Source organism: Sipha flava, unplaced genomic scaffold, assembly GCF_003268045.1.
Source record: "Sipha flava isolate LNK unplaced genomic scaffold, YSA_version1 257_pilon_pilon, whole genome shotgun sequence".
NCBI classification, from domain to species: Eukaryota; Metazoa; Arthropoda; class Insecta; order Hemiptera; family Aphididae; genus Sipha; species Sipha flava.
The window spans coordinates 733,032-755,284 of NW_020272911.1; the positions used below are offsets into that span (position 1 = coordinate 733,032).

General features: G+C 26.5%; 1 protein-coding gene and 2 long non-coding RNA genes across 5 annotated transcripts; 1 reads left to right on the forward strand and 2 right to left on the reverse strand.

The window, feature by feature from the left end:
• Positions 1 to 2,609: 2,609 nt before the first annotated feature.
• On the reverse strand, positions 2,610 to 14,991 carry LOC112684749 (transcription termination factor 2-like). Of its 3 annotated transcripts, XM_025556405.1 has the most exons (20): positions 14,906 to 14,991; positions 14,515 to 14,834; positions 13,684 to 13,768; positions 13,308 to 13,612; positions 12,349 to 12,562; positions 12,051 to 12,287; positions 11,416 to 11,991; positions 11,179 to 11,320; positions 10,677 to 10,814; positions 10,398 to 10,598; positions 10,136 to 10,243; positions 9,843 to 10,054; positions 9,575 to 9,781; positions 9,047 to 9,252; positions 8,890 to 8,984; positions 8,662 to 8,816; positions 8,442 to 8,603; positions 5,216 to 5,425; positions 3,526 to 3,854; positions 2,610 to 2,715 (listed from the first exon to the last, which is right to left on the reverse strand). In XM_025556405.1, the coding sequence occupies exons 2-19, from the start codon at positions 14,775 to 14,777 to the stop codon at positions 3,531 to 3,533; spliced, it is 3,840 nt and encodes a 1,279-aa protein (XP_025412190.1). In that variant the 5' UTR covers positions 14,778 to 14,834; positions 14,906 to 14,991; the 3' UTR covers positions 2,610 to 2,715; positions 3,526 to 3,530. The 3 variants fall into 3 exon arrangements, with proteins under 3 accessions (XP_025412190.1, XP_025412191.1, XP_025412189.1); XM_025556406.1 differs by having other exon boundaries at positions 12,349 to 12,556; positions 14,515 to 14,985; XM_025556404.1 differs by having other exon boundaries at positions 14,515 to 14,985.
• Positions 14,992 to 15,205: 214 nt separating this feature from the next.
• On the forward strand, positions 15,206 to 17,762 carry LOC112684752. Its single transcript, XR_003148733.1, has 4 exons — positions 15,206 to 15,550; positions 16,546 to 17,128; positions 17,205 to 17,330; positions 17,387 to 17,762. It is a non-coding gene; the product is annotated as an uncharacterized LOC112684752 (long non-coding RNA).
• Positions 17,644 to 20,976, reverse strand: LOC112684753. The gene is made up of 3 exons (XR_003148734.1): positions 20,843 to 20,976; positions 17,808 to 17,952; positions 17,644 to 17,733 (listed from the first exon to the last, which is right to left on the reverse strand). It is a non-coding gene; the product is annotated as an uncharacterized LOC112684753 (long non-coding RNA).
• Between the last annotated feature and the right edge of the window lie 1,277 nt (positions 20,977 to 22,253).

The following is a 22,253-nucleotide window of genomic DNA, read 5'->3' on the forward strand; positions in this document are numbered from 1 at the left end:
TTTAAAAAAAGGCTGTCAGTTATAGTGTTATAAAAAGATCTCTGTTATTTAAATTTATTCTACAGTTATATTATTTATGTTTTACTTTATAAATGTATGCTCAAAGTACAGAAATAAATCAAGTTCATAGAAGTTTATGATTTTTTATTTTTTTATATTATTTATTATATTTTATTTACTTTAATACTTAATTATTACATTATAAAAAATATTAATTAAATAATTAACTATATGATGTTACCTAGGTATCTATTTATATATTATATTATTACTTCAAAGTTTAAAGTACAATACTTTCTGGTTAACCAATTTTTCAAAATAATTGGTCACTAATTTTTTATACTTTGTCTGTTCCTAACTCTGTAAAAAGAACTAATTTTATTGCAGAAATGTGCTTACAGATTCTAAATTTGAATTGTTTGTATTTTCTAAAGAATTTGCATTGGCAGAAACAGTATCTACAATCTGACTGGAAACATTGTCATCAGTAACAGGTCTCTATAAAAAAATTGTGATTAAATTAATTGGACTACTGATGCCTAATTAGCTGAACTATTGAACTACTGCACGTTCAGCTATTCAGAAAATAAGACCAACTCTGAATTAATCAATCTACTCACTATCTACTTCAACATTAATAATAATATATACTTTAAGTAATTTACTTTATATAAGGATTTTCTTGAGGTCATTATTGTTTTTGGAGAGTTAGGAACATCAAAAATAGTTGGAATTGCATTCAATTTCAACTTTTTTAATCCATCTATTCGATATTGTTTAAACTGATTATCTCAAAATGAATCTATTCAGATAACAATTTAGTATACAAGGTGAATATATAAATGAAACAACTAATGTATTTGATTACATGGCAAAGTCGTGCTGAATCAGTTGGAATCCATTTATCCCGTCTACTATTAATTACCCAAATCGTGAACATTTGAATCCACCTGAAACTGTTTTTAAATGTCCATCTAATCCAAAAGATGTGGTTGAAAATAAATCACCTTCTGCTTCACAGCAACATGAAAATTTAAATAATGATAGTAATTCCATAGATTCTCTTCTTAAAGCTGTTGGATTACCTGATGAAAATAAGAGAACCAGGAGTAATGCTAATGAAAATAATAGTAAACTCCTTGAAAAATATCTATCTAAGTGGTTTATCAAGATGAAGATTATCAAATCCAAAAAACCTTGTGTATTATTAACCGGCTCTTTATTGGAAGCGGATCAATTAACTATAATAGAAGAGAAGCATAATGCTGGTGTTATAATAAGTCGAAAAGAAAAAGATTTAGTAAAAACAAATAATGGCTTATATCGTTTACTAGGAAAAATAATTGGAGGATCACCAAATGAATTATACCAAGAATGTTTATCCAATGAGATGGAGAAATATTATAAGTAAATACTCTGATGTTAATAAAGACACCAAAAGAGTTTTAAATTTTTCATTGAACTCTCCTGCTGCACCAATTATATCAATAAAACCACCAAAGAAGACTGTAAATCTTAATATGAGTATGACAAGAGCTGGTAAAATTTATAACCACAATATGATACCTCATAGAAAAAATCCAGATAATGAAGTCTCTGGTAAAAGTAAAACTAAGTATGCTGCATTTAAAGACACCAAAAGAGTTTTAAATCTTTCATTGAACTCTCCTGCTGCCACCAATTGTTTTGTCCCGTCGGTTAGCTCCAACGGAAGACAAATATGTTCGTAAATAGGAATGTTTAACACAAAAAAATGACGAACTATTTATATATATTAATTTATCATAATGACACAGTATTAAGTTTTAATTATCAATATTAATACGGACGACTCGCGTATGTTGTTTATGCTCGACTGTACTCGACTACTAGAACTACATTGGCAGACCGATGGCGATGGCTGTCGATGAAAATGCGACTCAGTATTTATGTACTTACTAACTAATAAGCAATAGTTTATAACAAAAAGGAGTTCTTAACAAAGGTTATAAGCCGCAACACTTTTCTGCCTAATCTCACTAAGTTATGCTCTTCGATTCTTATTGTGACCCAAATTTCACGTGCATATAGTATTATCGGGCGTAAAGAATTAATATAAATATAAAATACTTAAACATTTATGCTTTTCAATTTTTTGGTTCAAACATATAAAATATCAAATAATTAATAAATATAAAATATATAATTCAAAATATCAAAACGTATTATAAAATATATTCAAATATGTTTAAAGTTTTAAGTATGAGCTGCTAAGTAGATCAGTAGTAATAATAATAATCAAATATAATATACAAAAATAAAAAACACTTGTGATAACTAAACAAATATGAAATAATTAATAGAAGGTACATCGAAATATAATTGTATAGTATCAATATAATTAACAGTAGATATCTAATAAATATAATAAATAGAAAAATAATTTAAAAAATAAACAGTTAAATTTACTGTTCATTTTAAAATATATCGTCAAAGTTAAAAATAATTAAGTTTTCTAAGCTGTATTAGTCTTATAGAAGTTTATGATACATAAATAAATAAATAAATAAATAATAGAAATAGGGCTCAGAGTTCCTGCGGATAATTAAATAATATAAAAGGAAATCCTGTTTTACGGAAAAAATATTTTATTGTTAAAAAAATCATTAACATGCGTACAACTAATTAAAATGCAATTTATTTATGCAAAATTTCATTGAACATCATCCCTCTGACCTGTAAAATAAAAAAGTTCAATGATTAAGAAGATATTAGTTTACATCATATTTATACTATTTAAGTAGGTATTTAAGAAGTGACTCAAGTTTTTTCTTGTACGAGTATTAAGTCATCTACTAATTATTCAGACCTACATTAGTACAATATACATACACTGATTAGTAAATATATACTATAGAAGTCAATAGTTAACAAATTAAATTTTAAAACAACAATTTAAACAACATTAATTTAACAACATTTTAAAACAATAAATATAAAAGTATAAGACATATTATCAAATTTGTATTTTCATCCCTAAACCAGTAATACAAATAAAAGCCTTACAAACCCTATATAAAATTATAATTGAACAATAAAAAATTAATGAAATAAATTTATTGTCTTATATAAAGTTTATGTTATATCTTGGATTTATTTTAAGGGCCCATTTTTTTCTTTTTGCATGAAGACCTAAATTTTTGTGTAACACCACTATCCTTAACCTAATGAAAAAATTAACTTTTAAAATTGTAATTGCTAAACAATTACAACATACTAAAATAGCTATTATTTAGTAAAAGTATTATAAACATTTTGAAGTATTGTGATTGAAAATTGAAAAATCGGTTTCATAATTATAGCTAATACAGGTTTGTAGGAGAGGATAAGTATATATATATATTTATTGACTAATTAATAAATTATTATAAACTAGATAGTATTTTCAAGGACAGTAACATAATAGCATTATTCATTACTGAAATAGCACATTAAGTACAGCAGTATAAAATAATAGGTCATAATACAAGCTGTATTATAAATTACCTAATTTATTGTTTGAACTTTGGATTAATATTAAATATATGTTTGAGATCATCCAATGTAATCTTGGATCCTTCAACATTACTGCAACCACCAAATAAGTTGTTGGCAATTTGAAGTTTGTGGGATTGAATAGATTGAATTGAACTTTCAATAGTATTAGAACAAATAAATTTATACACATTAACAGGTTTTGTTTGTCCAACTCTATAAATGCGATCGCAGGCCTGAGCTTCCAGTTGAGGATTCCAGTGAATATCTACTAGAAACATATGATTGGCTGCTACTAAATTAAGACCAACACCGCCAGCGGTTAATGACAGTAATAAAATCTAAATAAAAATGAATTACAATATTATTAACTAGATTGCATTTACTTTAATATGTTCATTAATTACTGTAATATTCCAATGCAAGATAATTTTCTTAACAACTTACACTTACTTTTAACATTTTTAAGTTTATGAAATTTATTAAAATAATCTTGCTTTTAAACTTTTTTTACATAAGATAAATGTAACAAATTATGATTAAATGAGAGAATACCCTATGGATTAAATAAAAGTGTTTTTAATAATAGTATAGCGCACACTTTGAGATTGTGGAATCAGAAATGGTCAAACCTATCACCAACCTTCGCTGTTTCTTATCGCCTAGTTTGTCCTCACGTCCTAAAATTTCTGGTTTCATAATATCTCTATTTCCCGTAAAGTCATCATCTCCTTTTCTTGCCTCCAGTTCGGCAACAACCGCCTCCCAGCCCACTAATTTCATTTATTTCTTAATGATTCTCCCTTCTGTACTCGGCACGTTGATCCTGTTATATGCAATGCTTCCCATCTCCTTTTTAATTGTCCAGACCTTCTCACTATACGCCAGCTTCTTTCCAATATCTGTTCTTCCTTTAATATTCCCTTTACCCTTCCATATATTATCCTATTTCCTAATGCATTCCTTATTACTTCCATCATTAACTTCTTTCTCTCAGAAGGCTTTTTACTTTAATTATGTTTATTATCTAATATTGTTTTTCTAGTTGTTTTATGAAGTTAAATTGTATTGTTTATTTATAATCGCTGAGGCAAATATTTTAATGCGCTTCTTAAAAAAAAAAAAAAATAAAAATAAAAAAAAATAGTATAAAATAAGTTAGACCTCATAATTTTTTTCTTTATAAATATTTAATTTATTAATTGCAACTAGAGATTTTATTTTATATATAATTAAATTTGTTTTTTAGAATAGATATGATTTTAGGTTTAAGGTTAAATTACATTATTTGACTTAATTAAAAGCATTTTGTTTAAAGCAGTGGTCACCAACTAGTGGTCCTCGAGAAAATTTAAGTGATCCGCAGAAAAATTTGAACGTTAGGTACTTACAGAATTTTTTTGTCGTTATTTCCCAAAAAAATAAGACCCTAGACATGGTATTATGTGGATAATAGATCCATTGAACAAACAATGAAAATAACAAGTTAAATATGACCAAAAAAAATACCTTATCGATTTATTTAATGGTATTTATGTAAAAAGCTATTTTAAGTTAAAAGTGGTCCGTAGAATTTAGAGTATGTATTTAGTGATCCGTGAGGTCCAAAAGGTTGGCGACCGCTGATTTAAAGAATGACCTCTAGTTTATATATGTTTGGTGATTTATCATCAAATACAATAATGTAAGTAGTTTAACTTACTCTTGGACCATGTTTGAGATTGTTAAATTCATCAACTATTTTATTTCTTTGAAGAACAGGAACAGCTCCACTAAACAATTCAGTTTTAACTTGGTATTGAGATAACTGATTGTCTATGAGATGTAACATACTTGGCCATTGAGATACAATGATTGCTTTATCATTTGTGTGGAGTACTTTTTCCTTGACCATATCACAAACAGCTTTTATCTGAAAGAAATAAAATACTATATTAAAATATAAAATTATATTATAATACAATTTTTATAAATAAAAATTTAGTATCAAGATATCGGTAAACTGTTTTACATTTCTAAATAAAAAAAAAGGTATAATTTCATTTAACTAACCAATGTTTAATTTAAAAATATCTATTTCATTTAAAAGTTATGAATACAACAACATATAACTATTTCTGTTTTAAATTTTACACTACTGTTTAATAAATATTTAAAAATCAGAAATTGTGATTTCTATTTTTATTGCATATCCAATATGATTAACAATATTTTTAACATGCAGCATAGTGATACATTTAATTATGCAATGACTATTTTATAATAATATAGGACTTCGAGCCACATCATCTATTTAAAATTGAATTTTAAAATTATAATTATTTCTTAAATTCTATAAAAAATAAACATGACTAAATAAAAATTGTTTTTATTCATTTTAGTAGAAAAATTGATCTTAAACAGACTTTAAATTAGTTTTTATGTTTTTTTCATATCACATTGATTGATAAATTGGAAACAGAACATGTTTAAATAACAATATAGTATGTGATAAATATACACCAAATTACTGCTTCCAATCCAATTATAAATACATATAAAATATATGTGACAATGAATATAATTATAATCAGTATAATAAAATAATCAAATCAAATCGCTCACCAACTGCTACTAAATAGTAAAACATACATCAAAAGAAAGAAACTGAAAATAGTTAGACATGGAATCTGAAAAAAACATGATGGAGAAGCCTTTTACCCTTTCAGAATTAAACCTAGCCATTAAAGATATGAAACCAAACAAAGCAGTCGGCGTTGATGATTTACGCACAGAACAAATTAAAAACTTTGGCCCCCTAGCTCTATAATACTCCCTAAACCTAATGAATAACTGTGTGCAATCAATGAAAATACCAAAGTGGCGTAAATCTCACGTGGTAACTCTATTAAAACCAGGAAAAGAGCCAAATAATGTCAAAAACTTTAGGCCTATTTCACTTCTTTGCCATCTATTTAAGATCTTCAAACGTTTAATGCTAAATAGAATATCTGGTTTCATTGACAGTATCCTTACTCCCAACCAAACCAGTTTCCACCTTGGAAAATCTTGCTGTAGCCAAATTTTAAATCTGACATAATATATATCGAAAATGGATATGAAAGGAACCAAGTAACAGGTGCCGTACTTATAGATGCAAAGTGCAGCATATGACACGATAAACCATAATCGTCTACTCTACAAAATCTATGAGCAAACTAAAGATTACACTCTTACACTAGTAATAACGTACATCTTGAAAAATAGACGATTTTACGTGTCCTTTCAAAACAGAAACAGCAGGTGGAGAAATCAAAAGAATGGCTTGGCCCAGGGCAGCATGGAGGCAGCTGGTGCCAATCCTGTACAAAATCTACAGAAAAAACTAGCCAACAGTTTTCAATAAGTCGAATAGCTATGAAGCTACATCACTTGAAGCCTTAACAACGTACTACGAAGCGAACCACATTCGCCCAAAACCTCAGAAGACCCAGGTATGTGCTTTCCACCTAAAAAATCGGGAATCAACGAGCAAATTAAACATCAACTGGCAAGGTCAAATATTGGAACATTGCTTCACACCAAAATACCTCTGCATCAAATTAGACTGTACTCTCTCATATAAGGAGCACTGTAAGGGAACAAAGTGCAAAATCATTTCGTGCAATAACATCATACGCAAGCTAACAGGTACAAAGTAGGGCGCCAATCCGAATTTACTTAAAACTTCAGCACTCGCTCTTTGTTTCTCTGCTGGAGAATATGCTGCACCAGTATGGAAAAAATTGCTCCATGCAAAGCATGTTGATATTGTTTTGAACGAAACCGTGAGGATTGTCACCGGAACAATGAAGCCCACACCACTTCATAAATTTTACCCCAAAGTAGGAATAGCCCCGTTTGACGTCCGTCGACAAATAGCTGTAGAGATTGAAAGAAGAAAACAAATCAATGATACAAGACATACTTTACACCAGTATATACCACAATATAGAAGACCAATGTCGAGGAAAAGTTTCATGGAATCTACATAGGAAATTGTAACAATACCTGAAGCTCATAGAATAGACCTATAGAAGCAAAAAGTCCCTGTCTCCGATTTCAAACTGCAAGAACAAATATCAAAGGGTGAAAATCTGTTATATCCAACATGGAAAACCATTAGTAGATTGAGAACAGGAGTAGGTAGATGTAAATTAAATATGTTCAGGTGGAAATTGACAGAGGATGACAAATGTGAGTGTGGCTACACCCAGACCATGCAATATCTCCTGGTCTGTCCAAACCTCCCAACATGCAACACTCAAGACCTTCTGGAAGCTAACAACCAGGCAGTGGAGATTATCGCTCGTTACTGGCAGGAAATTATATGAAGGCAATTGATGGCCTCGACTAGTAAAAAAAAAAAATCAGTATTATTGTTCCAGAAGGATGTACATCTCTTTCAATATATATTAGTATTATTTAGATTTTTTGTATATCAAACAAGCTCTTAATATATTAAATTTATATTTATCCATAAATCTCTGCTTAGCCAAACTATTTTTTGTAAATCAAAAATCATCAAATTCATACAATACAGAAGTTGAAAAGTAAAATGTTTTAGAAAAATAATGGAATTATCAGGAAATTATAAAAAAAAAAAAAAATAGTGTTTTTTTAAACTATTTTACTAAAACATTTAATTTATTTAAAAAACATATAAATTTAAAGCAATAAATAAAATGTTTCATTTTTAATAACATAAGAAATATTGAAATCAGTAAATCTTTGTGGGATAAAATAAATATTTTTTATAAATTTAAAATCTATTGTTTTTACAAATAACTTCTTAGATTAATTATTTAATTAAATTTAATTAAATTTAGGTTAATTATTTATTTAATAAACAAGTATATTTTATGGTAAAATATCTGTTCTGGATAAATATTATATATTTATTTTTATACCTTAGAACTGATCCATGAGTCGTCAAATATCGGATTACTATTAGAAAGTGGCTTAGTTTCAACACTTGGTATACCTATAGACATTCGACTCATATTGTCTATTAATTCTAAGTCTCCAGTATCTTGAATTCCATCAACCTTAAGATTTTCACTTTCTAACATCTATAACAAAGTATATTACATATTACATTTCTATTTTTGTAACTTATTAAGTACATACATTTTTCATAAGAAATGGATGACAACAAAGTTGCCTAAGTCGCAATATTAAAACCAAGATATGATGTGCTTGAATGTTATTATTATTCTTCAGTTGACTAAATAATTTATCTAATTCTGGTAAGTCTTTAAATATATTGTCATCTATATTTTTTTCTATATTAAACAGTAAATTTTAATATATTAACTATAATACTTCAGATGATTTTTTTTCTTCAAATTTACTTACGATGTAAATATTTAGTTTTGTTATAAACTGGATACGCATTTCCAATAGCATTTTGTTTCTCAGCTTTTTCATACAAGTAGGTGGCGAAGAGTTTACTAGAAAAAATATTTAAAAGAATAAATATAAATATTTCATAATCACTCTATTTTAAACAAACCTAGAAAAAAGTAAAACTTTTTCATAGGCTTCTTTTTCTTCTTTAAATAATTCAACTTTAACAGTATGGACTGTTTTTGAGGGCAATTTAAATGTTGTAGCTTCACTAAGTTCAACTTTTGTTCGTCGTAACATTAAAGTCTTTACCAATAAAGAAAGTCGATTTTTCCCAGCATCATCATTATTTCCTACCCACCTTTTCCAAACCTACAGGGAAAAAATATATATGCAAACTAAGGTATGAATGTGGTAAAAATAAAATAACATTTAAATAGTATAATTACAATAATTGAATCTATGCTAAAAGACATTCCAAATTAATTAACAATAAAATGAAATATATTAATGCTGAGAGATTAACAAATAATGTAACAATAATTAAACTAGGTAAGTTATCTTATAAAAAAAAAAAAAATTAAAATATACTATTTAAAAAAGGAAATTAGGATAACATATATATACTGGGATTAAATAAAATATTGATTATATAGTTTCATAATTTTTCAAAAATAAATGTATAAAATCTTACTGCCCAATCATCAAAAGGATGGCATTTGATAAATTTTAATAAAGCATAGAAATCTGCTTCTTTATTATGAATTGGAGTTCCAGATAATGCCCAGTAATTAACACTAGACAATGCGCATATTGCAATTGAGGTCTGACTCTTTGGATTTCGAATAGTATGAGCTTCATCAAGAATTATGCGTTTCCATTTTATTTGAAATAGTGGACTCTAAAAATATATGGGATACACATTTATTAATTGTTTTTAAAGCAACTAAAATTTCACAAACAGTATGCTGATGACTTTTATGATCCCACATAACTACATGATAAGTTGTTATAACAACATCTTTTCTAGATAATCTTCTTGGAGAAGACTCTCTATTTGGTCCATAATGTTGAACAAAATCTAATAATCTCGGACTTAACTTTGATTTTATTTCATTTATCCACTGATTTATCAATGATGATGGACATATAATAAGAGTTCCTCCTTTAATAACTGAGAAACAAGGTAACAAAGAATTATTTTGTCAAAAAAATATTTTAAATATTTTATCAGAAATAAATAACTATTATATACCACCACGGTCAGAGTCGTCTGTTTCAAAATGTTCTTGTTTCTTTTCTGCTTCAGCTTTTAAAATTAATGATATCATTGTTAATGTTTTTCCTAAGCCCATATCATCAGCTGGAAAATAAAAATATTAATATTAAAATAAAAATCACTGGAAACATGGTCTAATTTGTTTCAAAAATTATATAATAACATTCAATTACATCAATAGCTACATTTAGAAGCTATAATTTAAAAAGTAATATAAATATATGTATTAATGTTGTACCTAAAATACCACCATGTGGTTTTTGACTTTCTCTCCACATTAACCAACTTAGAGCATATTTTTGGTGATCCATAAGTTCTACTTTCAGTCCAAGTGGATCATCAGCCAACATATCAGTAGTTGGACATGTTTTTAATGAATTATGTAAACTTTGTAATACATCTAATGTCATTGTTTGTTGTGTACGATAAACACTTAAAGCTAGAAAAAAAATAACAAGGCCATTTATATTAATCAAATTGTTTTTATTATTTTTAATAAACTATATACTAAGAATACCTTTGTCGCCCATTGCCTTAATATCAATATTAGCAGCAGCTTTTTTTATAAGTGCATCATTACAATTAAATGATTTCAGAGGATTTAAACCAAGTAATGGTGGTAATTTTGGCTCATTTAAATGGTTTGAAAATTCATCTGTGAAAATTTCAAAATACAATAATTTAATTAATTTTAATATTGACAAACTAATGAGTTAATTTTATCTTAATATTTTATATAAATAATATGTATAAATTTAATAAAATAGTATTAAATAAATAAAAAAACCTCAACGTAAATCCAATCAAAACAACAGTAACGACTAGTTTTGACATTATATCTTTTTTACTTATTATTTTAAAAAAATTTAACTCAAATAATGATAAATTGATCTTGATTACTTAAGATGGTACTTTTATCAACACTACATATTATTTCCAAAAATTAAAGTAAAAATGTTGTATACTTTTGCTCTTTATTTAATTTACATATGATTTTATAACCAAAAATAATTATATACCTGAGAATTCTTTTAATTTTGTAAGTACATTATTTAATTGTATTTTAGTATCTTTTAATGCAGTCTCTTCTTTTTTAATAGCTTGTTTTAATCTAAGACCTCCATCAGGTAATAAATGTAAATTTGTGACTTTCATAGTATTCTAAAATTAAAGCAAAAATAAATTAATAAAAATATTAATATGTATTTGTATATTACCACAAATAAAATCACACATTATAATATGATATTACTTACCTTCATATTATCAATATTTTTCATAAATTGTCTTATAATATCTTCTAATCTATTTTTCTCCATTCTTAAAGAGTTAGCTTCATTATTAGTTAGTTTTTTTGGATTTTTAGATGAATTATCATCTAACAATATTATGGAAGAATCTGAATCTGAATTATTTTTAGTTAAATCAATAATTATGGGGTTCTTTTGTTTTAGAGAGAATTCTTTTGGATTTTGAACAATTGGACTTTCAGTATCTAAAGTAATCAGTTCCATACTTTGTTTGTACTTTTGGACATTTGATGGATTTACTAAAATACTACTATGAGATAAAGGCTCATGTAAAAAATGTGAGGTATTTGACATTTTTATCTCATCAGAAAATGACAGATTTTGATTTGAAGATGCAATATTTGATTTATAATGATTAGATGCATCACTATCATCATCACTAGATTCAATCAAAGATAGTTCTTTTAATTTTATATCAAGTTGAGATTTTTCATGATTTGCTTTCATGGGTGTTGGATAAAGTTCCTTTGATGAATTTATTATATCCTCATCAGATTCTGATTCCTGAATTATTTTAGTCTCCTATAAATTTAATAATTATGATTTATGTTTTTATTTGATGCAAATAATAAAAAACTAACATTTATAACAGTATTTTGCCCAGTTACTACATCACTTTCATCACTTGATTCTAGAACTTGATGTGGTCGGTTTTTAAGCATTTTAGGCAATTTAAGAATGGAATCATTATCTGTGCTATTTTCTGAAGCTGAGTGAATTGATTGATCTACATATTTTTCTTGTAAATCATTTCCAACACTTAAATCAGAGTCTACTGAAGCTGAATTTTGTTTTGATTCACAAGAGTCATTAAAAATCTAAGTTATAAAAATAAATTGTAATAAGTACGGAAAAAATTAGAATTAAATATAAACTTACATTATAATTGCTACTTTTTGATTCTTCATCATCACTTCGTAATGATATATTTCTATACTTGACAAAATCATGATTACTTGGTTTATGCATAAATTCATTAATCGATTTATCTGAAGTATTCACACCATTAGTTATTTTACTATCAGAAGTTTCATCAAACTCTTTTACAGCTTTTTTTTTATTCTTAGATATTTTTTTGTTTTTTAAACTATAACTAAAACAAAAATTACCATTAAATTATATTACACTAATAAAAATTTTTATTTGAGAATTATTTTTTTAAAACAATTATAGCTCGGCCATTAACAAAGAATTAAATTACTTTTAACCCCTACTAAGCCTTTTAAGCCTACTACTCACAGAGATAACAAAATATAACCGATTAGTAATTCTAGTTACTAAAAATTTTGTTTGGCATTGTTAGCAATTTAATTTAATGGAGTTCCACACACGATGCTACCTGTTTAAAACTTGTCTGTAACACATTACTCACTAGTTGATAGCTACTTCCCAATATCCTAGTTATTTTAGTTTCTAATTTATTGTTATTGACATTCATTTTATTCATTAAAAATATATGATAACAGTCATTAAATTTTTCACGAGATTTTCTCCCACGATTTTTTTCCTTATACTACTTTAAAGATAATGGTACAATACCATAATTTCTTCATCACTGAAATCCATACAAGGCATGATTGCATAACTAATTTGTTTAAAGTATATAACACAACTACTTAATTTATGCTGTTTGTGATTTTGATCATTAACGAGTATCTTTGTGAGTGGAGCTACGTCAGTAATCGACTAGTAATTTTATAATGATTTAAATCACTTAAGTGTTAAGTTTCTTTTTAGTATCTCTGTATACAGATAACCTAATAATAGTGTCCATATTTATTTAACACACTAATAATAGTTACCAATTTAAATCTAATTAAGCTGCTAAAAAAAATCACCTTTGTGATGATAAATAAGAAGTGTCAGAACCAGAAACACTAAATAAAGATCTATGATCTTCAATGTGATTTGTTTGATTTTTTTTAATATCTGTAGCCACATCACTCTCTTCACTTGAATCTATTATTCTCCGTTGATTTCTAAGCATTTTAGGCAGTTTAAGAATGGAATCATTATCTGTGCTATTTTCCGAAGCAGATTGAATTAATCTATCTACATATTTTTCTTGTGAATAATCTTTAACGCTCAAGTCAGAGTCTACTAAAGCAGAGTTATTTTTTGATACACTAAAGCCATTTAAAATCTAAATTAAAAAAAATAAATTGCAATAAGTACTGAAATTATTAAAATTAAATCAAAATAATAAAAACTTACATCATAATTACTATTCTTAGTTTCATCAAAATGTTTTTTAGTTTTTTGTTGATTTTTACATAATTTTTTGTCTATTGCACTGTTGCTAAAACAAAAAATATGTAAATAATACATAGGACTAACAATGTAATGAATAAAATAAAATATATTTTACTTAAAAATTGTTTGTACAAAACAATTATAGTTCAGCCGTTACAAAAAAATTAAAAATAATTTAAATATACTAAATTTTATATTCAAGTAATTATTGATAAGAATAGTTCAGTTTTAATAATATTGATTAACAATAAAGTTAGAGTAAATTATTGCATCAATATTTTACCTAGACCAATAAATAGCAATAACAATAGAAGTCTATGGTATAATTTAAAATGGAATAAGAATGGAAGGAACTAAGAATTAGTGTAAAGCTATATTAATATATTTAACAAAGGATTGATTGGAATTTTAAATTATTTGAGAATTTTGGATACGTATTCAGATTAAAATACTTTTGGTTAATTGGTAATTTATAATTAGATGACATAAGGTCATACTTCAGTAGAATTATTGCTATATTTGGGTGTGTTAAAAAGTAACTGACAAAAATCAATAAGTAGATTAGATTATTATTACCTATAGTAAAAAGTTTACAATATTTCAATGATAAATTTAAAGCTGTTTTTTCTAAACAACATAATATGGGATTTGAAATGTTAAATGGTAGATTCTTAAAAAAAATGTACTATTTTTTTTACTTTTACTCTAATAGTATTGTTTAAAATTTTATATTTATAATGCACGAATAATATTTTTGAATTTAAATTAAATAAGGCTGCTGAAAATATTTACCTCTGTGATATCGAATCAGAAGTGTCAGAATCAGAAACTCTAAATAAAGTTCTATTAGCTTCAATGTGATTAGGTTGATTTTTTTTATTATTAGACATAGAGTTTGGAAGTCTTCGATGAGAAAATAATTTTTCTGCTCGAGCACTATCCATCTGAATACTATTTGAAGAGTAATCATTTTCACTATCCTCAGACGATTCAGACATAAATCTTCTAGCATTTCTCCTAGTATTTCTGGAGGACGAAGAACGAGACGATTTCATTTTTAAAATGTATTATTTTACAACCTAAATTTTCTTGAAAATGTAGAATGGATACAACTATATAAATAAAAAATAATTTGACAGAAGCTCAAGAAAACTTACGATAAAAACATTAAAATAATAATTACTTTCATAACATGAAATGTTTTGAAATCTTAAAATTATTTGTATTATCAAAATTCATAAAGGCCGTTAGATTTTTACCATACAGATGATTATAAACGATTTATACACAATACGGTAGTAGAATGTAGAATGATTCAAACATTCAAATTACGGAAAAAATTCATAATAACAGTGTTACTAGAAATAACATAAAAAAGAAACGTTCAATTTCAGGTCAAACTACAGATTATATGAAACTAAAAATATATTTCATATATTATGTGGTTAAACTGTATCATTTTTTGAATTAGTATTTCGTTTGTTTCATATACACGTGGTGTAGAAAACATTTTGTAGATTTTTTTAAATATCTACTATCACGGTCTTCGAAGATCTTCTAATACCATAGACATAATATATATTATGTCTATGTCTAATACCGTGATTTAAAGTTGGTTTGAAATTTATTTAAAGCCACAACCTCATAAAACGATTCTAGGGCAGCGTTCAATTTTACAGTGGTATAATTTGGAAATTAATTCGTCTCACTAAGCGGGATGCCTGATGAAGCATAGATGCTCGACCTTATCTTCTAAGACCATGTGTTGTATGATGAAATGTCTGATTTTGAAAAGTGATTGATACTGTAGATTTTTGCAAAAAAGGAGGTAAGATTTATTTTAATATTTCTTAACTAAATATCTTATTTTTTTTTTACTATACAGTGAGTTCCGTTAATGTAATCACTGGTTTATAATCTAATGTTAAATTGTTCTTTTATTAGAATCACTAAGTACCAGATAATTGAATCACTTTTATGAACAATCTTATCCGTTTTATATTTCAAACTGATTAATTTATAAAACCCATTTTATTTTTCAACTTATCAAGATGACAATATATCATTGTAGGCTACGTCATTTAATTTTTTATATCATGTACGTCATGTACTTGTGTCATTTAGTTTGTTTAGTTGTAGCTCATAACCAGACTTGTTTTTTTGAAATGTCAACCAAACGAAATGATAAAAGAAAAAAGATTTACTCGTTTGTTTTAATAAGTTGGATATATGTTCTTTGAGAGAAGCTGCATTAGCTCTGAACATTTTTCAACCAACGCTAATATTTTAAATGTATTTATTTAAATTTAAATTTTATTGCAAGCATTAATGTAAACCTAAATATAGAATTATTAAGTAACAAAAAATGAATAAATAAATAAATAACAGTATTAAAAGATTGAATAATGAAAAAAGAAAGTTGTAATTGTTTTATAGTTACCATTGGATAATAGAATCAAAATGACCTGCACCAAAGTGATTACATTAAGTGGAACTCACTGAAAAAAATAAAGTTAATTATAATAAATTACTTTTTTTGTATATCTATAGGTAATGATGTTAAAATACGGTATTTCATTTATTTTTTATATAATACTGTATTATACCAGTATTATATAATATAGAACCTTGCAGTACCTTAAATTATAAGGAATTTAACAAAGGTTATATACTGTCTATAAAATAATTTTATACCATGTATATAATACCTTGTATAATACTAACTCACATCACTACCTATAGGTATATCAAATTATTTAATTTTCACTTCATTTATCGGATTACTTTATTTTAGCTTAGACTTATATTTTTTTCACTTTATAGGGCTTAAAGATAGGACATAAGACCATAAACATTTATATAATGAAAACTGCATTTATAGACGCTCAAAAAAAAATCGATCAAACTTAGTGTGAGATTCTATAGGCTTTGTAAGAGTTGATACTTCGTTTAAGAATAAGATTACGTTTTATTACGTGAAAACTTTAGTTTAAAATTAGAAGCCACTTATTAAAATGCTTATCAAAAATTTGTTCCCAAACAAAACGTTCAAGACTCCTTCTAGAACTATTTTTGCCAATAGTGATATAAGCAGGATAGTAGAGGATTTATTTGAGATTATATTAGCCAAGGAAGATGTATATCAAGATAAAGGTAGTGGCTTTCCTAAGAAACTTTTGATGGGGTGTCATTGGGTGTTTGTCAATAAATACCAATGGATAGATTATTATATTTACCTCTACCACTTGATATCAAAAATAAAAAAGCAGTAATAATTCCATAAAATATTGATGAAAAAACTTCAAATGGGCAATTCTAGCAAAATATGTCACGGGAAGGAATGAATAAATAAACGCCGATTTGGAAATAATTATGAGTTGTATGAAGATAAACATAATTTTACTGGGTTGGTATAGACAACTACGTTCATTAAGGTGAAAATATTCAAAAAGTAATAAAAGTATGTCTATCATTGTTTATAGACTCAAAAAAAAAATTCAAACCTTCACTCAAATACTCCAAAAACACACACACACATATATATATATATATATAAATATCAATGGAATTTACAACAAGCTGTAGTCAAAATTATTATAGTTGAAATGGTAAATATTCCTTATTATTTTGTTAAGTTTATACATTTATTTTTAATATTTTTTAGATTATATAATTCCAAGTACAGTTCCAACAGTTCGTTTGGTTATCAACCTAAACACAGAAATAAGGAAAAAGACGAATAATGAGTTTGAGAAAAATGTCTATTAATTGATAAACAACACTATTAAGTGTAAATGAAATTGTATTTATAGCTACATTTAAAAGCTATAATTTAAAAATATATATATAAATACATGGAGTATTGAGCATATTTTTGGTGTTCCATAAATTCTACATTCAGTCCAAGAGGATCATTAATCAACATATCAGTAGTTGAACATATTTTTAATGAATTATATATACTTTGTGTATATCTAATGTCATTGTTTGTTGTGTGCGATAAATACAAAGCTAGAAAAAAAAAAGGCCATTTACATTAATCAAATCGTTTTTATTATTTTTAATAAATAATATACTAAGAATACCTTTGTCACCCATGACCTTAATATCAATAGTAGCAGCAGTAGCTTTTTTTTTTTGTAAGTGTGTTATTAAAATTAAATTATTTTGGAGGATTTAAACCAAGTGATAGTGGTAATTTTGGCTCATTTAAATGGTTTGAAAATTCATCTGTGAAAATTTCAAAATACAATAATTTAATTAATTTTAATATTGACAAACTAATGAGTTAATTTTATCTTAATATTTTATATAAATAATATGTATAAATTTAATAAAACAGTATTAAATAAATAAAAAAACCTCAACGTAAATCCAATCAAAACAACAGTAACGACTAGTTTTGACATTATATCTTTTTTACTTATTATTTAAAAAAAATTTAACTCAAATAATGATAAATTGATCTTGATTACTTAAGATGGTACTTTTATCAACACTACATATTATTCCCAAAAATTAAAGTAAAAATGTATACTTTTTGCTTTTTATTGAATTTACATATGATTTTATAACTAAAAATAACTATATACCTGGGAATTTTTTAATTTTTCAAGTAAATTATCTAATTATATTTTAGTATCTTTTAATGCATTCTCTTATTTTTTAATAGCTTGTTTTAATCTTAGACCTCCATCACGTAATAAATGTGAGTTAGTGTCTTTTATAGTTTTCTAAAAATAAATTAATAAAAAATGAATATGCATTTTTATATTACCACAAATAAAATCACATGCACTACGGATCTTCGTATCAATATTTTTCATACATTGTCTTATAATATCTTCCAGTCTTTTTTCTCCATACTTTTTACTTTTGGAAATTTGATGGATTTACAAAAATACTGTTATGAGATAAAGGATCATGTAAAAAATGTGTAGTATTTGAAATTTTGATCCCATCAGAAAATTATCGATTTTGAATTGAAGATGCAATATTTGATTTATAATGAGTATATGCATCACTTGTAGTGATGGTTATAATAATCTAGTAATAATGGTAGTAATTCACTACCATTATTACTAGATTCAATCAAAGATAATTCTTTTACTTTTATGTCAATTTGACATTTTTCATGATTTGCTTTCATAGGTGTTGGATAATGGTTCCTTTGATGAAATTATAGTATCCTCATCAGGTTTTGATTTCAGAAATATTTTATTTTAATTAGTTATATGGGCCTTAACCCTTTTGACATTGAATATTACGTATTTTTAGTTGGGGACAGTTGCCCCCTCTCCCTCCCAGTTAATACCTATGATTAACTATGATCTAAATTTCTTATTTATCTCTTACTCATTAACTAATTATTATTATTATTATTAATTAATTAATTGTCAATGTCAGATAGTCCTTTCCTGATAATTCGGTTGTCCTTAATTCAAAAGGTTTAAATATTGGGATAATATCTTGTCATTTTTTCCCATTCATGAGCATTTAATATTATAGGTCTATCATTTAGGGAAAACATAGCATAGGTCAAAGGTTCTTTTAATTTGAACAATTGTTCTAGCATCAATAGACTATTATTCCATCTTGTTGATACGTCTTATTTTAATTTTGGAACTCCTAATTGTAATAATTTATCGGCCAATTTCCAATATGCCATTTCACATTTTATTTTTTTTCTAATGTGTCACAAAGGAAGGGCACTTCTTCAGAAATGATTTAAATTTTAAGATTTAATAAGTTTTAATTTTTCATTGTCACCATAAGGACTTCTAAATATTAGTGCTTAGGTAACAATTAAATGTAACATGTGTGCTGTACAATGTAAGTACCTATGTATGGTATTCGTAATTTGTTTATAGCAGATTTAATATTAGCCCCGGAATCTGTTACAATCATTATAATTTTGTGCATAATTCCCCATTCATTAAATATATTTTATTATGTATGATCAGTGCTCGTCTTGAGGGGGACGTAGAGGGACGGAGTACCCCAACTAATTTTCAAGTAAAAAGAGCCCCCTTCTTTAATTTTTCCAAGTTGAGCACTGTAACTAATATATTCACCTGTATGATTATTTTCTAGTTTTTAGTCGAATAATTAATCAGTAGTACGTAATGAAAAGTGACTAATAGTTGGTAGTAACAAATAGTCTTTTACCCATCACTAGTTTAGATACATCCCGATTTGGCAAGATATTCCAGATTTTTAACATATTTGTCCCGCATAACATTTTAACTTTTATCGGAACGCGTATGTCCTATTTCTCAAATCCTCCAAAAACGCGGGACATCAATATTCCAATTTTTTACTTTATTACATTTTAAAAATCTGTCCCATGAAAAAAAAAATCTAAATCCCATTCAAAACGCTTTTAAGTTTTTATTCTCACATCAGTAGCGTAGGAAGACTCGCTAGCACCCCTTTCAAACATATAAAAAACACCTTTTAACCGATTAAAAATTTGATATGATGATGTATTTTTAACCTTTAATTTTACTAATGTTTTTTTAAGTACAATTTATTTCTTCGTATGAAATTTTCTCTATAAATTTCCTTGTGCTCATTTCATAATTTCATCATTGAATTCACACGTAGTGTGTACAATAAGATAAAATCTATATACACACTTCAAAAAATATAACGGAAAATTTTCGTCTTATAGGTAGAATAAAAACAAGACTTTTATATAATTGTGTGCCTCTGGCGTAGATATAGTTGGCCATACTCTTGCTTAGAACCCCATTTAATATATTCGCGCCCCAGGACAAAATAATTTTTCCGCCTTTTACCTTACCAAAAAAAAAAAAAAAAAAAAAAATATAAATAAATTCAAAGTTAAGCAATAAAAAAATTAATTTTAAGAAACAAATCATAAAAATCAGATTCAATCGTTTTGCGATATTTTATTAGATCATTTTATAGTAATACATATCCTAACGTTAACCTTATATTCACTTATATATATATTATACTAGCTGTCCCGACACGGCGTTGCCCGCGTATTAGTTGGTTTTTTGGCATTTTCGTAGGCCATGTATTAGTGTTATTATTTATGAGAAAATTTAAAAGTAATAGGTAAAGTATCTAAATGTTGAAATTAAGTACAAACCAACATATATATTTTCTGAATTTACGTCGTACCGAACTTCGCATTTTATACCTTTGAACATTTCTCGAAAATTCTATAACTTTCTTCATTACAACAATTGCAATGCAAAAAATAATATTGAGATAAAAACTATCCTATATATTTATTACAATAATTGTAATGCAAAAAATAATATTAAGATAAAAACCATAGGTTAGGTTAGTTATATAATTCTCGGAACAATTCATATCTACACACCGCCGACGATAAAACACAAACAATAGAAAAAAGGTCAGATTACAGGTAGCTATATAGATACTGTCGCGGTCGGTCACGGGAAAACCCGAAATACACCATGCAATTATACACATTTATTAAAAAGTTAATTAAAATATTTAAAATATTAAAAAATTTGAAAAAAAACTATCCTATATTTTAAGTTGGACCAAATTACACACGGTGTAAAAAATTTCATCAAAATCGGTTCAGTAGTTTCGGAGATTATCGTGAACATACATCGTGACACGAAATTTTTATATATACAGATATATTAAATATAGAAAACGGAATCAACACTTATTGTATGCACAATGATTAACAATATATAGTTTTTTATTAGAATAAATATATTATTAATTATATATATTAAAATTATCGATAATTATAATTTTTTTCTTGACTTTTGAGAATGAATTGAGACGATTTTTTCCCATTGTTGATCTTAAATAAGTTTTGACGCTTTTTAATATAGAAAATGATCTTTCTGTTGAACAATTACTTGAAGATATACAATTTATTTTATTTTATTTTATTTTTTATTTTACTTTTACATATAAACGGGCTTGCGCCCAAGTAAAATGGTACATATAACATGATAATATAATAATATTCTCAATACGACAAATTATTAGAAACAGTTTTAAATAATAATTATAAACTAAAATAACTTATATACTAATGAAGTGGGGATCCTCATTTGCTATTCTTACCATGCGATTTATAGGTTCATTATACATTTAATTAGTTGAACAGAAAGGGACGTGAAATGGAATCGAGTTGCGAGTAAAACGCGCAGGCACTCTAAAATTAATTAATGAGAGAAGTGTTAGAGCGTCGATATCCAAAGAAATAAGTTTAATGAGGAAGAAAATATTTTGAGAATATCGACGGCTAGCTAATGTGGATAGGTTGAGCCTAGATAGGACAGGGGAATAATCATGCTGGGGGCAAGAAATTTTCAATGAGTAGTTTGCGTAATTGAGGAATTTCCTTTGGACACCCTCAAATTGACGACAAAGATCAGTACAGTCGTTGCCAGATAAATTGAGACGGCGGCGGCGGCGCTTTTCATTAAGTGTAGCCCAAACTAGTCGCTGATAGTGTGGTGCAAAGGTCTCACAGTTAGCTACGACGCGTGCAGTTACCAGTTCGA

Bases quoted from the DNA above. Each gene is read 5' to 3' on its own strand.
- LOC112684749 (XM_025556405.1), bottom strand. From the start codon at position 14,777: ATGAAATCGTCTCGTTCTTCGTCCTCCAGAAATACTAGGAGAAATGCT. The intron at 8,985-9,046 runs GTTTGTTTAAAA...TATTTTTTCTAG, and splicing joins AAAGTTTTACTTTTTTCTAG to TAAACTCTTCGCCACCTACT. The intron at 8,817-8,889 runs GTAAGTAAATTT...TGTTTAATATAG, and splicing joins CAAAACTAAATATTTACATC to AAAAAAATATAGATGACAAT.